Source organism: Spea bombifrons, chromosome 6 (assembly GCF_027358695.1).
Source record: "Spea bombifrons isolate aSpeBom1 chromosome 6, aSpeBom1.2.pri, whole genome shotgun sequence".
In the NCBI taxonomy this organism is placed as follows: Eukaryota; Metazoa; Chordata; class Amphibia; order Anura; family Pelobatidae; genus Spea; species Spea bombifrons.
The window spans coordinates 7,316,499-7,339,855 of NC_071092.1; the positions used below are offsets into that span (position 1 = coordinate 7,316,499).

At 43.4% G+C, this 23,357-nt stretch overlaps 1 protein-coding gene across 2 annotated transcripts in view; it reads left to right on the top strand.

The window, feature by feature from the left end:
- The window catches only part of PLXNA1 (plexin A1), a 140,628-nt gene extending 117,508 nt beyond the window's left edge, over nucleotides 1-23,120 (top strand). The window contains exons 16-33 of one of the 2 annotated variants that reach the window (XM_053469448.1): nucleotides 1,149-1,316; nucleotides 1,644-1,737; nucleotides 1,984-2,223; nucleotides 2,466-2,609; nucleotides 2,698-2,932; nucleotides 5,899-6,041; nucleotides 9,429-9,685; nucleotides 11,599-11,665; nucleotides 15,141-15,287; nucleotides 16,154-16,210; nucleotides 16,686-16,845; nucleotides 17,037-17,140; nucleotides 17,244-17,340; nucleotides 18,055-18,245; nucleotides 19,713-19,882; nucleotides 20,807-21,019; nucleotides 21,388-21,538; nucleotides 22,097-23,120. In XM_053469448.1, the coding sequence (XP_053325423.1) occupies nucleotides 1,149-1,316; nucleotides 1,644-1,737; nucleotides 1,984-2,223; nucleotides 2,466-2,609; nucleotides 2,698-2,932; nucleotides 5,899-6,041; nucleotides 9,429-9,685; nucleotides 11,599-11,665; nucleotides 15,141-15,287; nucleotides 16,154-16,210; nucleotides 16,686-16,845; nucleotides 17,037-17,140; nucleotides 17,244-17,340; nucleotides 18,055-18,245; nucleotides 19,713-19,882; nucleotides 20,807-21,019; nucleotides 21,388-21,538; nucleotides 22,097-22,192 (2,734 nt within the window). In that variant the 3' untranslated portion in view covers nucleotides 22,193-23,120. The remainder of the gene's footprint in view (nucleotides 1-1,148; nucleotides 1,317-1,643; nucleotides 1,738-1,983; nucleotides 2,224-2,465; nucleotides 2,610-2,697; nucleotides 2,933-5,898; nucleotides 6,042-9,428; nucleotides 9,686-11,598; nucleotides 11,666-15,140; nucleotides 15,288-16,153; nucleotides 16,211-16,685; nucleotides 16,846-17,036; nucleotides 17,141-17,243; nucleotides 17,341-18,054; nucleotides 18,246-19,712; nucleotides 19,883-20,806; nucleotides 21,020-21,387; nucleotides 21,539-22,096) is intronic. The other variant, XM_053469449.1, reaches the window with a different exon arrangement.
- The last annotated feature ends 237 nt before the right edge of the window (nucleotides 23,121-23,357 follow it).

Below are 23,357 nucleotides of genomic sequence, written 5' to 3' on the forward strand. Positions count from 1 at the left end.
TCTTTCTGTGACTTTCTGTGTAAAAAAAGGCAAGCACGGCTGGGACAGTCTTGGTGTTTAGAGGTCTCTCAAAGATATAGAAGTCTACATCTTCTCTTGGTCCGACGCAGAATTGATTCTCGGGCAGCTCTGGCTGACACTGATGGGAGTTGAAGTTTGGAGACAGCTGGAAAGTTGCTTGCTGGCTACCCCTGAATTAGAGTGACCAAACAGCATACCACGTTGCCTTCAAAATGAGAGAGAGAGATATATCTGTGCTCTTGTGAATCCAAAGGGTTTAAGCACGGTGTTACGGTAATGCCCCGTGTCGCAGCGTTGTGTCTGGCAGGCGCGGGGTTAAGTATCTTCCCTTTTGCCCGCAGGCTGCATCCTTCACGTTTCCAGATCTGCCTTTTCTTCTCTCCCCGCATCTTCCTTCCATAGGATTTCAAGTGCATAATTTCTAGATTACGAATGATAATAGAACGGGTCTTTAAATATTTCCCCGTGGTAATTGCCGGTTATCAGTGCTAATAGCTGCCGTTTGCAGGGTGAGAGTGTGATACAGAGCGTTAGTTCGGCTCCTGCTTTTTTTTTTTTTTGTAACTGCTGGTATTTTATCCGGCGTTTTTTTTACGGCCGCTTAATAGAAAACACCATCTGACACCGCGGCGCCTGTTACCGCTCGCAATGATTCTGTCCATCTGCGGGCCCCGCAAACAGCTTTTGGGCTCCGATATTTATGCTAATTTCTGGTTAATACCTAAATCAATTGTTTTTTAACAGGGCTTTAACCCGAGTACCATTACTGTATATAACACGCTGGTATAAGGTGCTGGTGCATTTTAATGAGTTAATGTGATTCTAGTTTCCATTACTTTTAATTATAGAGACTAAATTGTCCACAAAATAAGAAATAATTATGATTAAAATGTAAGCTTTCAAGCTTCACAAGATCCAATTATCATCATTTTATTTATATAACGTAACAGTCTGTGGATATTGTAATATATATATATATATATATATATATATATATATAATGTGTGTGTATATATGTATGTATATATACTTTATGCTGATTTTATGATAAATAGCATTTTAGGGTGAGTTATTGGTTTTTTGAAAAGAGAGAGGGGGTTATAATTGTGATTATTTTGTTCCCCAAGGCGAACTGCTCACGAAATCCGCTGTAAGACCCCGCAAGGACAAAACCCGGGAGGCGCAGAAATCCGGATCCACATCAACCGCGCGATGCTCACCAACAAGGATGTGTTGTACAATTATACGGAAGACCCAACCGTACACAAGTTAGAACCTGAATGGAGCATCACCAGGTAAACTCCGGCTGTACAACAGTAATGCTTCTAAAGGTGCTGTTCCACTTTGCATTTCATTATTAATTATATGCGTTAAGCAGACATTGGCAGACTCATTCGTTTATTCCTCCATCCAGTTCCGTTTAGTTACAAAAAATGTTGAAAAGAGAAGCATTCAACAGAGTAGGTGGAACAGCAGCTTTAGTAACTGAAATATAGAAGCATCTTCATAAGAGCAATCATTTAGTAGATTCCTTGGATAAACAGGCGCTTTGGCGATTATTTCGAATGATTTTGTTGCCTTCATCAGGACGGGTGATGCAGATTGTCTCTTTTATTTTGCAGTGGGGGAACACCTCTTATTGTAACCGGAATGAACCTGGCAACCATTCGGGAACCCAAGATACGGGCCAAGTATGGAGACGTGGAACGGGAGAATGTAAGCATTTCCCAACGCATGGCATGAGTGTGGTTTCTTCGTGAGCTTTGCAATGGCACCGAGCGAGCAGCACAGTCGGGTCTGGAATCTGGTTGCGTTTACAATTCCCTTAATATCGACAAATTGGATGAGAGTTACGGGAGCTTAAGGAGCGAGCCACATCATCCTATGTCGTGAGGGATGAGCTTATGTTTGTTTCTATGAGTTTATGAAACAATCTTCTCCCAATCTTTGTTCCCACTCTAGAACTGTACTGTGTACAATGACACCACCATGATGTGCCTAGCCCCCTCCATCGAAAACCCTTTCAGGATCCCACCTGAGAACGGAGACCGTCCGGACGAGATCGGCTTTGTCATGGACAATGTCCAAGCCCTGCTCATTGTGAACACAACCAACTTCGTTTATTACCCGGATCCCGTGTTTGAGCCCCTGAGTGCATCTGGTAACCTTGAACTGAAGCCCAGTTCCCCGCTGATCATTAAGGTGAGTGAGTGGTCTTCTATCTGAGATTGTCTAATGGGAACCCGTCCTGGATTAGGTCTGTTAACAAACCATGGGCAGAGCCGTCTATGGTTTTTAATGCGTAGTCTAGTAAGTCAGCAAGAATACTCCATTCAAATTAGGTCATGTAGAAAATTACTTATGACTGTCACTACAGCCATGAACTTTATACACAGAACTGTGTCTGCGTATAACAAAGTACTTTTCCCCACTTGTCTTTATAGGGTCGTAATCTGATTCCGGCAGCTCCAGGAAACTTTCGCCTTAATTACACGGTGCTGATCGGGGATACTCCATGCGCGCTGACGGTCTCCGAGACGCAGCTTTTGTGCGAGTCGCCTAACCTTACGGGGCAGCACAAAGTCACCGTGAGTTTAATATTCCTCGCCTCTGTGTGCGTTACGCCGAATGTGTTTTATTCATAAAGAGTTACTGGACGTTTCCATTGTCTCCCAGATCAAAGCTGGCGGGTTCGAATTCTCGCCTGGCACCCTGCAGATTTATTCCGACAGCCTGTTGACTCTACCAGCCATCATCGGCATCGGTGGAGGTGGCGGTCTTCTGTTGCTTACCATCATCGCGGTTCTCATTGCGTACAAGCGCAAGTCGCGGGACGCAGATCGCACCCTCAAGCGCCTGCAGCTCCAGATGGACAATCTAGAATCCCGTGTGGCCCTGGAGTGCAAAGAAGGTAAGAGAGGATCTTAGAGAGAGGATCTTACCTAGATATATAAAGTGAGTGAGTGTCCGTTCATAACACAGAAGAAAAACATACGTGGGGGTAACTGCTGGTTATTCTAACATCATCCGGATATTCTTATGTATAGGAAAGGCTGTTTAACTGCATCCAAATGTGGATAATGGGAACTATAGTCATGATTGTGTACAGGTTATATATATATATATATATCTGTCTACCCTTTCTTGCCTCCTGCTGTTAGTATAAGATAATTGTTGCATAGTGCTTTGGAAATATTAGATTTAATGTAAGCTGTAAGAGTGGTTGTGACTCGTGTCCCGACATGTCAAGTTTTTTTTTTTACCCATAAGCCACTTTGCATGTTTCCTTGTCATCCGTCACTTGTAAAGCAGGTAGTGAATTTGTCACGGTCTGTTTGACGGGCTTTTTAGGTTGCAGTGTAATTGCACCCGCTGTATATTTTATATATATATATATATATATATATATGGCAATAGAAGCTATTCTCTGATATCTCAAGGGGGGAATGATTCCCTAGGAAGGAGAACTAAAACGATCTTGTCATTTCATTTATATGACACCTTGACTGTCATGCGCCGAGCCACCATTTGGACCAAATGAAAGAGAGAAGAAAAAATAAAAGCTTAGCGAGTGCGGGTAGCGCAGGATGAAGAAGCCCGGGGTGTCTCATTATCTGAACGGAAGCGTCCGCGGAATTGGGACAGGCAGTCTGTGAAGATCCCGCAGAGAAAGTCTAATTACCCATTATTCCTGTAAGCCAGAACGTGGGGTCGCGACCCAACACACTGCAGCCGGTCCAGAGGTGGGGAAGAAGACTGGCACCGCAAAGGAGATAAAAAAAAAATCCGAAATATAAATATATATAAAGAGAGAGAGAGAGACAGGCGAGCTACCGGGAAGATCATCTGCAATATTCTACAGCTGCCAGATGAAAGAAAAGGCTTTTTAATTAAGCAGCGTATTATCTGTACCCATTCTGTGCCTTTGAATCGTGCCACGTTCGGATTTCTTCGCTTGCCGGCTGCCCCTTCTCCTTGGCTTCTTTCTTCTCGCTGCACCTTTCTAAGCATCTGACGGCTCCGAAAAAGTCCTCCCCTCGCCGTCTCTGGTCTGCGGTATTATTTTAATTGAATTTCGCTTAGATGTGCGTCTACGGCGCCAGCTCGAGTCACGAGATGCCCGCGCGTCCTTAGGAGCCGCGCCGCTGCAACCCTATTAATAATGGAGATTGCCGACGACGTGCAAACGTTCGCTGGCGCTAAACTGAAGCCGGGTTGTCGTTGGCAGGTGATCGTGCATATAGCCGGAGAGTAAAATAACTGGGTACGAGGATTATCATAAAACCCACGTTTCCTGGGGGTATCGAGTCTCGGAGCAGCGAGAAACACGCCAGGCTGCTGGTTTATTCATAATTTGCGACTGCGTTCGCCGTTTACCGTACATTCTTACGGATATTTTTAATTAGTTTAGGGGGGTCAGAATGTATTTTGGGCAGCAGTTAATATAGGCGAAACCAAACTGAAACCAAAAGCCTATGAATTAAGTTTTATCGAGAGGGCGGTTAATAAATGGAACAGCCTCCCAGCATATGCGGTAGGGGAATTTAAACATGCATAGGGTAGCCACATGGATATCCTGAATCTAAGATGAGACCAAGGAGCCTACAGCAGGAAAAATTGGCCGAATGAGTCCTATCTACCATAAAATTCTATATGTCCATAATGCCAGCCGATTGCTCCAAATGGATGCTGTTGCTTAAGGAAAACAACTATTTCAAAGCAGTTAAGGTCTTAGCTAAGATTAGTTAATCACCGACAAATGGGTTATATATAAAAAGTACTTCTGGTGCAAAAAAAGTAATAAAAACTGGTATTGTTGCCATAGCAGCCTATGGAACAGTCGAATCAGCAGGAACTTTTCAAAGTTTTTGTACCAGAATAACATTTTTTTTTGCACGTAACCCCTATAGTTGGAATATTTTTCTTTTGACTCGCTGTCCAAATGCACAGATGGGATATAACACAAACACTGTGGGTAGTGGAACAGTTCTAGGCTATTAATTAGGATCTCAATGTATAGAAGCCGGGGCTGCGTATTCGAGGCACAAAAAAAACATCCCCCACAAATCCTACGTCCGGAAGCTCAGGATTATGTTATTAGCAGGAAAGGAATCCTCGCCCTGTTATCAGCGCTTCGGATTAGCCAGGTATCAGGCAAAATATTTATATGGCTTTAATAACATCTACAGGTAATCGGACAAGCCGCGGGGGGGGGGGCGTTAAGCCCCGTTGTGATAGTATGTTCTCGTTATAACTGCTGCACAATATCTTTATTCAAAACGCCTGCTTAGGAGACCCTCTTTCTAGGGTCCTCTTATAACTCAGCCATTGATTTACCCAACAGTGACGGTGAAGATGGCTCGCTGCGAATGTTAACTCATCTAGGCTTGTCGTTGCTAGTGGGCGATAAGAGCAACTGCCTAAAACCAAAGCTTCATTAGGGGTCCCTGGCTGCCCCCATAGACAGCTGCATATCAGTCCTAGAGATATGGAAAAATGGGAAATATGGTTTTATTGACGACAAACGATTGTAAGCTGTTTAGGGCAGAAGCTGATATGGAATCCCCAGCACTGCAGGAGACCAGAACCTCTATACAAACATCGAATCTGTGCTTTCTTGGATTGTAGCGGAGTTAGATGCGGATATAATGGGTATTATGTATCGATATAATGGGTATTATGTATCGATATAATGGGTATTATGTATCAAAATAATGTACATCGTCGCTATCCTACGTTACTAGTTTTGATCTTTTCATTTTTGTTACATATTGTTATTGTATCCACATGTATCTCTTCTCCGTCTTCCCTAAACATTTAGTAGTATTGAGGATTGTCCCAAACTCAGCCCCCATTCTTTCTCTCTTTTTGGTACAGCCTTTGCTGAGCTGCAGACGGACATCCACGAATTGACCAACGACCTCGACGGAGCCGGCATCCCGTTCCTCGAATATCGAACGTACGCCATGAGGGTCCTCTTCCCTGGGATAGAAGACCACCCCGTGCTAAAAGAAATGGAGGTACAGTCACCGAGTCAATCGTCAGTCTGTATTGAACGGCATCCCAAATGCAGCGTACATATTACCCCGCATTGTTCTAGGAAGCCGTGAGATAAGAATAGTCGGTTTGAATTTAAAGAGAGGAAAAAAAAGAACGAGCCTAAATTGTGCATTTTGGCTGTAATATTGTGCTCATTAAAACCCTATTGTTGGGGAAAATAAATGCAGCTGAGATACCGCATCCGAAACCAGGATCTTTGTTTTCAGAATCTCCACTCAACATTCTGTTCTCACTTAAACTAAGGATACTAAAGGGTTAATCTGTAACTTAAGAAATAGCCTCCTCTTTACCTATTTGTCGGATCAATGAAGTGCCATCACGATAGTATACAGCACAAAACATAAAGCTCAGGATTAACTATTATTATGAAGGGCCGTAGTGTTAGATTAGAGCCTCCGTGTGATTGCATTATTACCCATGTCTAAATCGGGGGGGGGGGGCCTTAAGCGCCAATGGTCAATGTTGAATACTGATGTTATTTGCCCCTCTTCTATTAGTTCTAAACTCACTGTAAGCTCAGTATTCGCTATTCTAGCTCTCGGTATGAGAAGTACCCCAGAGAATAGATGCCTTGATGGACACGGAAGTCCTGGTCACCTCATGTACCCGATTCGGTGCAGATTTAAACCCGGGTTCCACTTTCCAGAACAACGGCATGTTTGATTTTTAGAGCATTTTTTCCCCCTTATCATAAAATTGCTTAATGACTCGCTGGTCATATGGAGCCCAAATGTCTGCTTTACAAACTAAAGGGAAGAATGTTTTTGGAGGCAGATTTTATGAGTGATCTGCCAAAGAGAAGTTTGTGTCAGATACAAAATATTTAACTATTTCAGTGCCAGAGAGCTGAGCAGCACGCTTGCTTGCAGCTTATTTTCTGTATTTACTGTCTTATCGCTGAGCAGTGCGTTACTGCGCGATACACGTGGACTCGCTGACGGTTAAGGGGTTAAACTCCTAATGGATTGGTTCGGGGCGCATCTTTACAGCCATGGCATCCGTCTCCTTAATATTCCGCACTGTAACGTCAATAGGTTTTCCCATAAAGACGGACGCGATTAAGTGCCTAACGTTTTCTGTTCTTGTTGTATAGTTCGATATGTTTAATAGCTTTCCAAATTTACTTTCAAACTCCAGCCTGTAAAACAAAGTGCAAATTCCCCTGATTAAATAATCTTCAATCTGCCTCTGTGCTGTAAAATTTGCATAAAAACTGCTTGTCGATTTGGGAATAGTTAAATCTTTTCAGGAAATTTCCGGATGGCCTGTGCTTATCCGAAAAACAGTCAGTTCTGCGGGGCTTAGTTTCTATTAGGTAGCTGAGACATGTGCCGCGGCGAGACAAAAGGGGGAGGGGCATGGTTTTAGGGCTGTCCTGTCCAAGCCGCACCCACATTGCCCAATCCCTGCCTATTTCCCACTTATTCTCCACCCATTTTGCCTATGCCCCTCCTACAAAGCCTTTAAAATAATATTTAACTCTTTTTTGGGCTGCTAAGTCCTCTGAGCCTAGGGGTACCTGACATGTAGATCTGGCCCTGTTTGTCTATTCTGTGTATAGATTAGTAACGGGTATCTCACTGCCAAATCGATATATTCTTTAGAAATCGCCTTTCTGCATACTACTGTAACTTGGATTTTTCGGTGTTTTGCCCCAACTCGTTCAGCTGCGGAACGGGATGTATTGAAAGTGTCGATCCTCCAGTGTGGAATTCCGTGTCGTCAAAAACAAGGACTTTAACAATTCCCATAAGAAACAAATCTCTGAATGTGTTTGATTAAAGCACCTGTTTGGAGAGAATATGGCCATATTTAGGCTCTTTTGGAGCCAAGTTTCTTCATCATTAAGGACACTTTGAGGTTTTTAGGAGCCGAAGGCATTTGTGACCTCAAATATATTATAGCAGTATGACATCATGTCCATACTTAGATCATCCATATTTCCTTGCCCTTTGTCATCTTATTGGGGTCCTACAGATAAGCAGGGACCCTTAGCAGGTGCTCATTCCTTCTTTATTGCAGCTCCATCGACTTTTAGACATAGCAGGATAATAATCTCCGCTCGATTGTAGTTTGCAACCAGAGGCTTGGCCCGTCTTCTGGATCTACCCCTTCTGTCTCCTATAGAGAGAGGGAGACCTCAGCATTGCTAGGTATTGCTAGGGCGTTGTGAGATATGGTGGTTGGAATCAGCTGTAGGGGCCCTAACTCCACAAGTGCATTCGCACCACATGGCACCATCACAGCATTTCAGTCCCGATGAGGACCTTTTCTGTGACAAAGCCTGGATTGACACGGGTTACGTTAAAGCCCGCAGCGCCAAGCTGCCTCTTATTTCCATTGTGTTCAGCACTTTGTGGGCGCCGCGCCGTGCTTCTAAACAATAGGAGTCCGGGTAATGGCTTCAAGTGTGTATCCTGCGTTAGATGCCTGCCGTGACCTTGAGAAGTAAGGACGGGGTTAAACTTGCACTTTTGATTTTTGAAAACACGGCTGGATTTCCCATTGAAACAATTCAATGGCTTTGTAAGCCGCGAAAGCAATCAGAGCCCGTTGAATGAGGTTGCCTCGTGCCGGTGCGCTGGAGGTGTTCAGATCCAAAAGCTACGTTTTTCTGAACTCCGCAGGAGTGGCTGTTATGTGCAATTTGCACCCTACAAAAAAACCCACTTTGAAAATCCAGGCTTTAATGCCCAATGAATATATTATGAATACTCCAGTGATTAATATCCCAGCTGCCGGTGGATTTTAGTCGAATATTTTTTCTCCTTTTTTTTTTTTTGCATGGGCTGAGGGCTCTTGAACTACAATGAACCTGAGTGATAATTTTGACTAAAAGTTGTATTAATCAGAAAGAATAAAAGGTGCTGGATGTGAGTGGGATAAAGCAAGCGCTGCAAAGTGGTTTGTTCTAGGAACGTTCCGCCATCATAATTAAACGTATCCTGGGTTCCGAATCTGCGTAAATACAGGTTTTTATTCCCTCTGTTTGACCCCTTTTCTCTTGTTTTCTTGTGAACGTTTGAATCTTGTTAGATCCATCATTAGATACAGTAAGGTTTGTGTATAAAATGTGGTTCTGGTTCGGTTTGAAAAGTCCGCTTCCTCCCAGCAGAAGTAGTAGAGGGGATTTAAACCGGGCTGGGATAAGCATAGAGCTCCTGGACTGATTAAGGTTTGAGTCTTGGGCAGACTAGACGGGCCGAAGGGTTCTGATCTGCCGTCAGATGTATCATTCTACACATGGAATGTCCGTGTTCATTGGGCTGTATCATATTATGGGAATGTCTTGTTTGGTTCTGTATGTTCCAAGGCTCTCTTCCTCACTCCTTGCCTCCTTATGTTAGGTTCAGGCCAACGTGGAGAAAGCCCTGAACCTCTTCGGCCAGCTCCTGAATAAGAAGCACTTCCTACTCACTTTCATCCGGACTCTGGAAGCCCAGCGCAGCTTCTCCATGAGGGACCGTGGAAACGTGGCCTCCCTCATCATGACGGCCCTGCAGGGCGAGATGGAATACGCCACAGGGGTGCTGAAGCAGCTGCTCTCTGACCTCATCGAGAAGAATCTCGAGAGCAAGAACCACCCTAAGCTACTGTTGAGACGGTAAGTTCCTATACCCCCAGATACATGTTTTCAATTAGATGGGTACATTTTTTGCTTTCAGCTGCCCCACTAATTATGTTTCATTGGTTTGAATGAAGATCCACCAGCTACACCAGACTAGCTCTAATTAGTGGCATAACAGTCTCCTGTAGGATAGGCGATTCTTCCGGTCTACTGGGTTGTCTCATGTCGCAGGCGCTACCATTAATCGTCGCTAATTATTCATTATCAAGGGTGAACAAAATAATACTTAGTGATTGCAACACTGTTGCCCTTATCCTGTAATTTAACGGAACGTTCCTAATTCACGCATGTGCTCAGATTTTCTGCGTGTCTTGGATTTTACACCCTGAACACGGGTTTGGTCTGGCGTTAGTACCCGTGTTTTCCCGTGTGGTGAACTCACAAGACCGTCACCAGAGGCTTGCGTTGCCGTCGTGAAGACCCCATCGCTTCTGTGGTTCCACATCCCAAACATTTGACTACAGTGCTTTGCACATACGAAGATGATTAAAAAGAGAGAGAGGGGGGAAAAAAATCAATCCCCCCGCGCGGAGCCGGTGCTGAAAGAATTAAACGCAGCCAGATCGATTTCCGAATGCAAAAGCAGAGGTTCTGCTAAAAAATACATTATCTTCATTAATTCAATACCTTGCCATCCTCTTTCTATTGATCACAGGCTGGTGACATAAATTGCACTTCAAGGCTCTGTGACCGTCGTATTTGGCTGTAAATGAAGCTCTTAACGCTTATTTATTGCTTTCTCCCGGCCTATCTGTGTCGGCTACTACCACTGCAGTACGGACTCGCTTATCCCTTCAACGCCTGCGTGCTCCCGAAAATCTAACGCTGCCGTGTGCCATCGCCTCATAGGAGGTTCGGGGGGGTTTAAATGTAATGTGATGTTTGAAAGGAGCTAGGTAAATGGGGCAGCCTCCCAGTAGAAGTGGGCAATATGGCGGACGAGACCAGCGACTGATTTAGGTTTGCAGAAACGGGCCGACGGTACGGGGCCGAATAGTTTTTATTTGCTGTCAATTTCTGTGTTTCTATGTAAAATAATAGACAGGTAGCACTGTGTGGAATGAGTTAAATTCCCAGAAGTCTCCAATTATTGGGAAAATGTGCGTATTATTTGTTTGCAGGTTTCAAAGACTAAAAAGCATTACGCTGCGGTCTGCGCGCGCCCCTAACTAGTACACCGTTTAATGGCTCATGCATACAGCTCATTAGAGAGTTCCCGGGCTGGTTAAAGTGATCCTCCCTTTGATGTCTGAATCCATCCTCGCTTTTACAAAAACTCCGGGCCGCTCTTTCGGGCTCCCTGGGGTGTTTGAGGCAGAGCGGAGGCGAGAGAATGTAATTTGTATCGAGATCAATGAAACGCTTACGCTTTCCACCGTTGGTTGTTAAAATGCTTATTGTTTGTATTACGCCTTCATTAAATGAATCTCCGAGTGGTAAGAATGCCGCTTCTCATCCCAAGAGCTTGCACTCTGTGTCAAACCTCTGAAACATCTGTTCATGCGTTTTCAAATTTGCATCTTGTGGATAAATTATCTGGCAAAGGCAAACAAGCAAACTGACTCTCTTCATTCTTTTTGGCTTCCGCAAAATATATCCCGACTACATTACAGCTGGCAGAATGATCTATTGTCTCTTACGCAGCTTTACCTGAATCTTCCATTTATTCTGCTTACCTTCTGGTCTGACCCCAGGGATTGCCAGCTTTATTGGACCCAAAGGGTCAAAACTGGACATTGACTGGAGCCCCTGGGGTCAAAAATAAGTGTTAACTTCTGAGAACTCCTGCCGTACTCTTTAACTCTCTTCTCGTCTTCCGTGCGCCATCTTCTATACGTAAAGCCGACGGTTCTGTGTATAAAAGTAACTGTTTCTCTTTGCATCCCTAGAACCGAGTCGGTAGCCGAGAAGATGCTGACAAACTGGTTTACATTTCTCCTGTACAAGTTCTTGAAGGTAAGAACCTCTTTGACTCCTTTAAGGTCTATGGATGCTTCCATTAGTTTAAAATGTAGCTTTTGGTCCAGACCCTATCGTAGCTTCAAGCCGATGTATAGGTAAAGTGTAGCGGTGATATACAACCTAACACTCCTAGTCACTTTAGCGAGTGATAGTATAATTATTTGGCATGTATGGATTCCCCAAATGAAAGGTCGGGCTTTCCGGAGATGACAACCCATTTGTTGTCACCTTGACCCTATTGATCTACTTTATGATCCCCAAAATCGCAGTCTTCTGTCGTTGACATCTCAGGCGCAGGGAATAATATACTGAATAACCAGCGAAGGCTGCCACGGACTGTGTGCGACGGATTTTAACAGTAAAATAAATGCAGATGGCGATGCCGCTTTATCAAACGGAGCAAATATTTTTCTAAATACTTGTATTTCCTGTGGGTTTCTGGAACATATGGGGAGAAGTGAAATATTAAGACGTTCGAGCAATCAAAACACGATCAGTCTTTTGCGATAAACATGGAATTTAATGGCAGCGGATACCGCATGCCCCCCCCCGCCCTGTATATTTTGTCTGTACGGACCGTTAAAACAGCCCCCATCCATCTGGTTTTTGTTTGTAAATTCATTATGCCCCCCGAGAGCATCACGGAAATGTTTAAATTCCCCTTCGAGAGGGGCAGCCAACGTTTCCCTCTGCAGCGTTTGATCGAATGCAACTCTTAACACTCTCAGCCAAATAATTAAATCTGCATCTTGCTCGGTGGAAACAAGCTTGGCGTCGGGGCTTTTCCATCCACTCGCTTCTCTACGAAGCACGGAAACTTCACGTTTAATAACCTCTTCTAATATAACCCGCCAGTTGGGGCTTCATGAATCGAGATCCAGCCGGGATCGGAACTCTTCACGTTTACAAAGGCAGAAATCTGTGTGGGGGGGGTTCCGTGGCTGTGACCCGTTACTCGGTGCCCAGACCGGCTTGTAAGTGTTTCAGGAATTGTCCGCTGATAATCAGATACGCTATCAATCAGAGCCTTATACTTTAGGAGGGCTGGGTGTACATTTTTGATTTCTTGTCTTGTCTTTTTGGTATAAATCAGTTTTGCGGGTATTTTTTTTTCCGGTGTGTTTGATTAGGATGACGTTCTGATTGCATGTAGGAAGAGGCTTGGAATCCCAAGTATTATCTACATTGAGTGAATGTTGGTCTTCTCACTTTGATTAACCACTTAGCAGCCGGAACAACCTAAACCCCCCCCCCCCGAATTCAAACTTCCAGCCCAGATGCACACGCCGTTTCTTTCTAACCCTTTAGTTAGAAGCCTTTTGTGAAATGCCTGGTATAAAAGGGGTTAAGCAACTGTTATATGTGTTGTTTTTTTATTATTATTAAAGTTCTATTTAACCCTTTGAGATGCCGAGATGCCGTCTCTCCAGAAACCCGGAAAGTGTGTATTTTGCTCTATGCCTACTTTGCGGTTGGGCCATGTTTAAAATATTAGGGACCTTAGCTGAGGACTGGCTTTCATCCATCCAACGCACCGCGAGGCCCTGGCGGTTATTTATCAGTCGGCTAATGAGACATTCCCTGCGAAGGAACGAGAAGAAAACTCTTGATATGTTGAAAAACATACAGTATTAGTTGCCTGATGAGCTAAATCTCGTCAATAATGCTCTTTGGATATTTGCAGCTTTCCGCTTGAAGACCCCGGTGTCTCTGCTTGGGTCGTACGCAAGACGCTCGTAACGGAAAGGTTTCCCGAGCGCCCGCGGTTTAATTTTTTCATTAGCAACTCTGCCGTACAACGCGGTCTAATTTGCCGCAGGAATGGCGGCCAAGTGTGTAGCCTAAGCAAAAGCGGTGCTTTGTACAGGTGTCTGCGACCAACTATTTACATACATAACCTATCCAAGTTCCTGGGGGGGCGATGTTGGCGAGTTCTGTACAGGGGTATGCGAAATAGACAAACAGGACACCTGATGCTGCGTAGGCATTCAAGAAATACAATAAAAAAACCTTCACACAGAAGACGCAGCCCTGTCTTGCCCCAAGAGCTTACAGACTTGCTGTAAGGCTTACTTGCCCCAAGGCTTACTGTTGTGCGTGTGCCCCAAATACCGAAATTAATTAGTGGAAAATCAACTTGTGGATTGAAGAAAAAACACGTTCTGAGCAGATTTCATGCGGATCATTAGAAGAATTGGAATTTAAAGCCAGTTCTCTAGCAGTAAACAGCTCTCCGCACAGTCGTGCAACGAATCCAGTCCAAGATTGATGTTTTTGTGTCCGTAAACAAAATATTGCTTGCAAATTACTGTTTTTTTAAAAAATTGTCCTGGGAAAGAATGATGGCTTCTACGGAAGATCTGATATCCCAAGCTGGCAGGCATTTATCATTATGTCCGATATTTTAATAAAAAGCCATCTCGGAAGCCCGTGGACTCCTTTAAGCAGCGTCAAAGCGAACTGTTTATTCCAGCTTTCCCGTGGCCCGCAAACTTTTTTTAGACGCTCAAACCGCCGATCGGTCCCAAAATCCTGATGCTTTTATTTTCGAAACCATTAATAATCCATACTTTAGCCAAGCACAGTCTGCTTCCTCTCAGATCCGTACTCCTTCCCTTCCCCAAACTGAATTAATGAAGCTAAGTTTGCAAATGAACCATAATTTCAAAGACAAGCGCGTTGTTGGAAGGTCTGGGGATGATGTATGCCCGCTTCTGCTCGTTAGCAGCTGTCTCTTTAATTACTGCAGATGCTAACGAGATGCTAACAGCATATGGTGACATGAAAGCATTTGCACCAAAGTCTATGCGTGTGGCAGAGGAACACATGTAGGTGCTTTTGGGGCGCGGGCGTATTTAGAAGTTGTCCCGACGTTGACCGCATGGTCCTGTTCCTTTAAACTCCCCCGACAGCCGGTGAGTTCGGCAATTAAAATTCCCCGGAATAGGGTATTCTTACGAGTATTAAAACTTTGCGGGATTTTTTTTGCGGCAGTTTTTGTTTTTCTCGGCAAATGATGCTGCGGGAGTGGAGATGCTGGAAGCGGATTGTGGGGGTGGCTTTTAAAGTATCAATCATAATGTGAAACTATTTGAGATGATTTCAGATTCGATACCCATGGAGGTCAGAGGAAACCATATGTGTTCAGCTTGTTCTATCGGCTGTCAATCTTCCAGACATCCAGAAGATACTTCGTTCATCAGAGGGGCCGTGCGGCCAGCTCCTTAAGCCCAAAAATGCTTTTAATAAAAAGTGTCAATCTCTATTTTGCTTCGTAACAATGTCAGAAACAACGTTACTGGTAACATTTAACTCTGCCGTAAAACGACCGTCCTAATGCGGTTTTCTGTACTGGGGGACAACTTGGTCTCTTGGCACTCACCAAAAGCAAAAAGCCACCATGCTGGTCCTGTAGCCATGTTTACAGCTGAACCCCTGACGGTAATCCTGCTTTGTTTCGTATCTGTAGGAATGTGCCGGTGAACCCTTGTTTATGCTGTATTGCGCAATCAAGCAGCAGATGGAAAAAGGACCGATAGACGCCATCACCGGAGAAGCCCGCTATTCCCTGAGCGAGGACAAGCTGATCCGACAACAGATCGACTACAAGATGCTGGTTAGTACACGAGAGAGAGGCTATTAAGGCATTTTACGGGTTTTCGTGGAGAAAATCTAGTTTATCGTACGGTAACCAAACCGAGCTCGGGATGTTTTATTCACTGTAACCTCTCCCTTTGGGAATAGGTCTAACCCCGGTGTTTGAGGGTTCATAATTGTATACTTTAGGGAGTTCCACCGAGACAATAAAGGGAAAAGAAGCACTTTGTGCTTTTGGTTTGGATGCCAAGATAGAAGCAAAAGGGATGCACAATTCCTGGACTTAAAACCTATAAATATTCAACAATCTTTTTGTTTGTTTTGCGTTTGATCCGTCCACTGATATGTCATAAAACAAGTGTCTGATCAAACAAATGCTTGGCACATACTAGTGATTATTTACGTGTTGTACGGTGCTGTAATGAAGGTGTTTTCACTCATCATTTGTCAGCAAACAAAGGCCTAACAGTTGATATTTATCCGATAGTGTTCACTTCCTGTGAAGGAAGTGCTCATCATTTTGTGCAGCTGAAAACCGCTTCCCCCGGTCTGCCGGCAAAATAGTGCCTGCTGTTTAAAATATCAGATTAAGACGTAAAACTTTACACATCGTTGTCATTGCTCCTGCCCTTTATTAATTAATTGGTCCTTTTCTTTTACTTCCAATCGCTCCCAGATGGCAACCCATTCTCGTTCAGACAATGCTAGGCAGTAGTCCAAATTATTTCCATGGTAGCTTGTGGATATCCCTAATCCCACATTCTGCTATAGGGAAGCACATCCATCAGCAGCAAGCCTTTTGGTTTTCATTGGTATTTTTTTTTCTCTCTCTCTCTCCCTTTTGTGTCTCTTATTAATATGGCTTGCCAATGTAATGGATTGAAGAATCCTTGTCCTGAAGACGTTGGGCTGAGCGATGAAACATGTTACCGCTCGCCTCAAGTAAGTTAATTCGCAACGTCTTCCATCCCTCATTCCCACATTTGTGGGCGCAGGGCTTTCCCCCCAACATGAAGTGCGCCTTTGGCTGGATTCTTCAAACCATTTCATGAATTTACCCCTTCTTTTAAACTGTTGTAGACACAATCCCTCATTTTGAGGGGAGTTTTAGATGCTTTAGAATGCTTTGTGCCCTCCACAAAAACTGCTTTGCATTGCCATCTCACAAAGTGTGTCATTTGCTGGCATCCTGCATAACTTTGGGCATTGGCTGTGAAGTTACCGGCTGCGATGGTTTGCGTTGTACGGTGTATTTGCTTTCAGCAGGCAAATTGTTAGAGGTTCAATCAAAGAAAAAAGTCTCCATTGCCTACTTTTTTCTCGTGTTGGGCTGATGTTCATTAGCAAAATAAAAATGGAATTCAAATAGTTGGTCAATGGTTGCAACCGTTCACAATGATTATTTCTTTTTGTGCAGACGCTGAATTGCGTGAATCCTGAAAACGAAAATGCCCCCGAAATTCCCGTGAAGGTTCTGAATTGCGACACCATAACCCAAGTAAAGGAGAAGCTTCTGGACGCGGTGTATAAAGGAGTGCCGTACTCCCAGAGACCCAAGGCAGGAGACATGGACCTCGGTAAGATAACCTTATACCAATGCTTACACTCTACAGCGTTAAACCACTATTAGTGTCTAACGTTAAATCCTTTCTATGTTTACTGGTTTGACCTAAATTAGCTGATTTGGGCTTGGTATGGTCTTTAAGTTTTAGTATTTTTTGTTGTCCATGTGTAAATTAAGAACGTTTTATGTTCCTTATTCCTCTAGAATGGCGTCAGGGTAGGATGGCCAGGATTATTCTGCAAGATGAGGACGTTACAACCAAGATAGACAACGACTGGAAACGTCTCAACACTCTGGCCCATTATCAGGTATTCATGTCTTTAATATCTTTAACACTTCTTTCTGATGGTTAGATGTTGGCATGGGGTTCTAGATTGACCGGGTGACTTTAATCTTGTTCCATTACATCAGGTGATAGATGGATCTTCCGTTGCTTTGGTGCCGAAACAGAACTCTGCATACAACATTTCCAACTCCTCAACCTTTACAAAGTCTTTAAGTAGATATGGTGAGTACAGCTTTCCCTGTATAGAATTATTCTCCTGTAAACTGAGACTCATTCTTTCCATCCAGAAAACCCATGGTCGCCATTTTATCACCTTTGGGTTTACTCATGGGTTCTCTTCTGGGGTGAATGCAGCTATGATACCCAACCAGGACACTTTTTGTAGGCCCGGGTGCTGGAGAAGTCATTGTATGTACGTTTTGTTTACTTTCTAATAAAGAACTCTGCAGGTCAACACAATATTCTCGTTTTAGTAACTAATTAAAGCTGTAGAACCTATCTCAAATCAAAGGGAATTGATAGTGATGCAAAAATTAATTATCACACATAATTGGCTTTGAAATGTCAGCGGTGGAACGAGCGGCAGCCTACAGCTTCTCAATTTGCATTGTAGGTGTCGTTTAGGAAGAAAAAAAAAATCAGCATAGAAATTAAACATTATTCTGTAAAGCTTTTGGGAAATGTTCATTAAACGGATCTAACGCTTTGGAGGAGACATCTTTGAAGGCTGGAATCTGATGAGGAGACAGTTTAGTGTTGACTTAAAGATTGTTAACTAGTTCATGGTGCAGTTGCTTACTTATTTTACAAATGTCTACATTTGTCGCCTCATATGACATCATGTCTGCCTAATGTACGCAGATAATACAGTAGCATCTCCCGTTGAAGTGTTGCTTTGAAGCTGAACTTTTTTCTTAAACCGGTCTCCCCTTTTAGAAAGCATGTTGCGGACGGCTTCGAGTCCAGACAGCCTTCGGTCCCGAACTCCCATGATCACCCCTGATTTAGAGAGCGGCACCAAACTCTGGCACCTGGTAAAGAACCATGATCACTTGGACCAGCGTGAAGGTGACAGGGGGAGTAAGATGGTTTCTGAGATCTACCTAACACGTCTCTTGGCCACGAAGGTAAGAAACTAGAGGTCACCTAATGTTCATACCTAGGAACCCCTGTGTATTTTGCTTAGAGCCGATTACTAGGGCCTTCAGCTTAGTGTTGGGTCTTCGGGTATATGGAGGGAGCATTGACCGCGGCCAGATGTGGAGCATCCCGGCTATCTATATGTTGAACGTGTGGCACGTATAGCCAAATCCACCGTCTTAGAACAATTATTTCCTACGCTGCAACTCGTGTCCAACCCGCCAAGCGATTACGCCAAGTGTAGAAGTTGCGTGTCGCCAAGAAAACAGCTGTAACTTTTTATTATTGGTTTTGCATTTTTGATGTTGACAAAGCAAAAAAATGCATCTCTGCCTTCTGCTAACCCCGCGCATGTTTCCCAGGGTGACTTGTATGGCAGTGATTTTCCTAGTAATTTAGCATCTTAGCATCAGCAAAAGGAAAGCCGGGGGTCGCAGCTGGGCTGGATGGATAATGACGCAAATTATGCATGTATTATTTTCTCGATAGCCGCATTAGGAGAAATATGTAATAAGCCCTTCAGTACAGTCCTAGTGCTTTTTATGACGATATGAAAATGCACATTGTCAGAGCTGTAAATATTCTCCAATGTTATTTATGTGCCCTCGTTTTTTCTCCCGGCCCATTAGCAGGACGTATATTTATTTAACAGACCTTGGTATTTATGAGTTGCTTTGGGTATTAATGGCTAGCGGAAGGAATGATTCTTTCTTGTTTAACGAGCTTTCCGCAGACTCTGAGCCTTCTACTCCGCATAACGTCTCTCCCTGCTTAATAACTTGTAATTCTAAGGGGATTCTGCCGGGGAAAAACAAAGAAATTTAACTGCAAACGCAGAGGAAAATGTTTAGGCGGTTCTGAAGGATTCCCGTCTCGGTGGTTGAGCTCCCGGAGGAAATTCCGAGTTCAGTTCCCCCTCTCGGTGACATGTTTTTTTTTAAGTATCTTCTATCTGTAAAACTACATAAAATTGAGCTGTCACTGCAGCGAAAGCGGAGCGTTAAGAAGCTGATTGAACCCGCTCTGCGATGCTGCATATATGAATGTGTTTATCTTTTTGGTTTATGCATGGAGTTGTGGGAGATGTGGCTGCTTTGAAACCAGCTTTGCCTGGCGTCTTCGTAGTAAATGATTAAAGTAACTTTTGAGACTTGTGGGCACAGACCGCGATATATATGATTTGGCGCATGCTTTTGTTCTGTGCTCAAAAGTTTCATCTAGCCAACTGTTGGTGAACTACAATTACCACAATCTTTCTTCCGCCATTGATCTTGGGAGTCGTAGTTTCTAACTGCTTGAGGGCCATAAGTTGGAAACTTGTGCCCTGGCCTTATATATTTGTGCTGGTGGAGGACCATGGGACTAAGAAGTGTCCAACAGCTCGCTGCATTTAGAACCACGTGATGGTGTCCAGCGTTTCCTTGGCTTAAGCCCCAGATCTCTTCCCTCTCCAGGGCACCCTGCAGAAGTTCGTGGACGATTTGTTTGAGACAATCTTCAGCACGGCTCACCGGGGCAGCGCGCTACCACTCGCCATCAAGTACATGTTTGACTTTCTGGACGAGCAGGCGGACAAGCACCAGATCACAGATTACGACGTACGGCACACATGGAAGAGTAACTGGTAAGTAAACCCGTTGTGGCTTTGCCATGCACTATGACGGGCCACTCCAGTGAGCCTGATCTGGCGCTGCATAACGCATGGATTACGTGAGACGATCTCTTGAAACTCATCGTAAAACTACACACCTTCCACCCTATTCTCCTTTCATTTCAATCCCTTATAATCTATGGCCAAACCCTGAGCAGGAGAATTTTACAGAGAAACTGTGGGCATGTTTTAGAAAGACAGATTTAAGAAATGTCTTGGGTTGTATGAAACGTCCTTGACTCTGTGCCACGGCCTGCTACGTTTTGAGCCTTCTAGAAAGGAATCTTTTCCCATCTCCCATGGAATTTATCCTTAAACCTTTCCTCAAGACGCGTGTGTGTAGGAGAAGGTCATGTGAAAGTCACTCTCAGATTCTCAGCTTTGTTTCTTTAAACTTTTCAAGGTCTGTCCTCCAGCAGAGTCTCCCACCTTCCCGTCACCTTCATGCGAAACCCCCGTCCACCTGGAGTTCCTTCACTCCCAGTGCTCTGGACACATCATTTCACTTTAATTCTCTTTGGGCTATTCCCAGCTAATGGCGGGATCCCTCTGTATGTCATTTATAATGTGTCAGACAAACTGCTTTGTATGGTTCAGTAGCCATGGCAATCAGCATGGGAGAACGAGGAATATATGAACTTAGTTTAACTGTCTGCCACCAAACACATCTCTGTTTTGTTCCAAATTCTATTCAGCCGACCTGAACTGTGCTTTTCTGGCACATTTTTATCATTTCACATACATATCTTATTTTTATTTTTCTATTTTCTCCATCAAAATGACTTTCTCATAGTCCATCTCATAGTTATTAATTTTGAAACGTCTTTATCCACTTTTTATGGTGGGTGGATAAACCTTTTGCGTTGGTGCACTCATATTATTATTTTTTTTTTCCAGTTTACCGCTGAGGTTCTGGGTGAATGTAATCAAGAACCCACAGTTTGTGTTTGACATTCACAAGAACAGCATCACGGACGCCTGCCTCTCGGTGGTGGCCCAGACCTTCATGGATTCATGTTCCACGTCCGAGCACAAGCTGGGTAAAGATTCCCCAAGCAACAAGCTGCTTTACGCCAAGGACATTCCCAACTACAAGAGCTGGGTGGAGAGGTAAGACTCGGATGTAGTGTGCTTTCGGGGTTACAATGTATCTCTCTGTATGTGGCTGACTTCAACCAAGCCTTCTATATCAGCCAAGCGGTGAGAAGACTTTCCAATGTGTTTCAATACAACGGTCTGCCTTTTTACTGCTGTCCTTGGTCTCATCTTAGATACAGCAGCTATATTCTTACGCATGTTTACATTCCCATACTGTGAAGGGTGCAATATTGACCTCTTGTTCGAACCGGATGATTCTGTTCTCTGAATTAACCCATATAACGGTGCCCATAGATCACAATATGGAATGTAACGTTGATGCCATTTTGATTGTTTGTCTGCTTCCCAAAACTCAGGATTTTTTTTTCTCCCCAATCCAGGTATTACTCAGACATCGCCAAAATGCCAGTCATCAGTGACCAGGATATGAGCGCCTACCTGGCCGAGCAGTCGAGGTTACATCTCAGCCAGTTCAACAGTATGAGTGCTCTGCACGAAATTTATTCTTATATAACCAAGTACCGAGACGAGGTAAGAAGAGCTATGCGTGTAATAAGTTTATATAGCACCTCTCAATGAGGTTTATATATATTAAAAGCCGAGCAAGAGGTGGCATAGAAGACCCTGGCCACAAGATCAAAAGAGTTACTTAAAAGTATGATGATGAACTTATTTTTCCCATGAATTATGCAGAATGGGGAAAGTTAAAACATTATTTTTAGAAGCAAACTCTGAGCTACAGCTATTAAACTCAAGATTATAATTGTATTGGTAATTAATGGGACATTAGTCAGAGCTATGAATGCCGTTAAATGTCAAAGGGGCAGCAAATTAGACGAACTAAACATATTCATATGCGGAGGGGAGGGGAAGCGGGGAGGAAAATATGAAAGAGCTGCCACTTTTACAGGTAAAGCCATTCTTCATCGTATAGCTTTTGGTGGGAGTAATAGTTCGCTTATCAGGGGGTCAGTCTCACAAGACTGTCTTCGCATGTGGATATCATCTACACCACTTTCACTACTAGAGAACAGTCGTCCCTACTGTTACAAAGCATTTACATTGGGTTTTTTTTTGTTCCTTTGCTAGATTTTAACCGCATTGGAAAAAGATGAACAAGCAAGGAGACAACGACTAAGAAGTAAACTGGAACAAGTCATTGACACAATGGCTCTAAGCAGTTGAAATCAAAGGCCTATGGGCAAATGGGTCTCTTAGCAGTGGCTACTGAGAGAGAGAGAGAGGAAGCCAGAGGACATATCGTGCTCCATCAAATGTGGCCATGGAGGGAAAAAAGGCTGCCTGATAAACTGTTTTTGGAACTTTCATGAAACAATGAACAAAAAATGTACATATATATATATATATAAAGACTTTAGAGAAAATTTCAAAGAATGACATAGAAACCTTTATAAAATAAACAGTTTTAAGGGACGCTTAAATTTCAATACAAATTAAAATTATAGATTTAAGACAATGGGAAGCTGCTGTATGTTCCAGGGGAAAGACTGTTTGCCCGTTGTTATGATGTCACAGTGATGACATGATTGGATGGGACTTTGGAATGCGCTAGGAACAACAATATGTTTTCACCATGAACCCCCCCACCCCCCCTTACACACCTTTCCTCCCCAGGGCAGCCCTGTTACCTGAAACAACCTCTCTCTGGCTGGCTTTCTGCCAATAGTGTTACTGCTACATTTTGCACAATTTACTGAAATATCCGTGATTTTTAAAGAAATTTTAAAAACAAAAAAAGAGAGATTGAAGAAAACAAAAAACATCTGGAAGAAGAAAAAAATAGGTGTTTCTTGGGAAAAAAAAACAAGGAAGAACTGCTCCACATATTCCCCTGCAAGAAGAATGAATTGCTCTGGAACCTTTGATATTTTTCTAGACTTCTGTTCTGTGCCATGTTTAATTTGAATGTTGTTTTAGTGAATAAAAATGAAAGAGAAGGAACATATAATTGCAAGATGTTGGGGGGGTGGGGGCTAGGGAATACATGTAAAAATGTAAAAGGAAGTGCAGACTGCTTTCAGTCATTGAAAGGGTGAAGAAATGGAAAATACATTTCAAGTTTCTTACTAAACCCCTGTATTTTGTTTCGGAATGAATCGTGTGATTTTTTTTTTTTGTTTGATTTGTTTTTTTACATTTTTTTTTAATTAATTAGATTAGCAGTGTGTGAAAAAATCTGACATTTAGCAGACATTCATATCCACACATATGTACATATGGTTTGGTTTAGGAGCAATCTTACACTTCTTTGCTAGAACAGGTTTTTACATTCCACATAGGCGCCTCTATGACCATGATTTATCCGTAGGCATTTTAACCTAGGATCCAC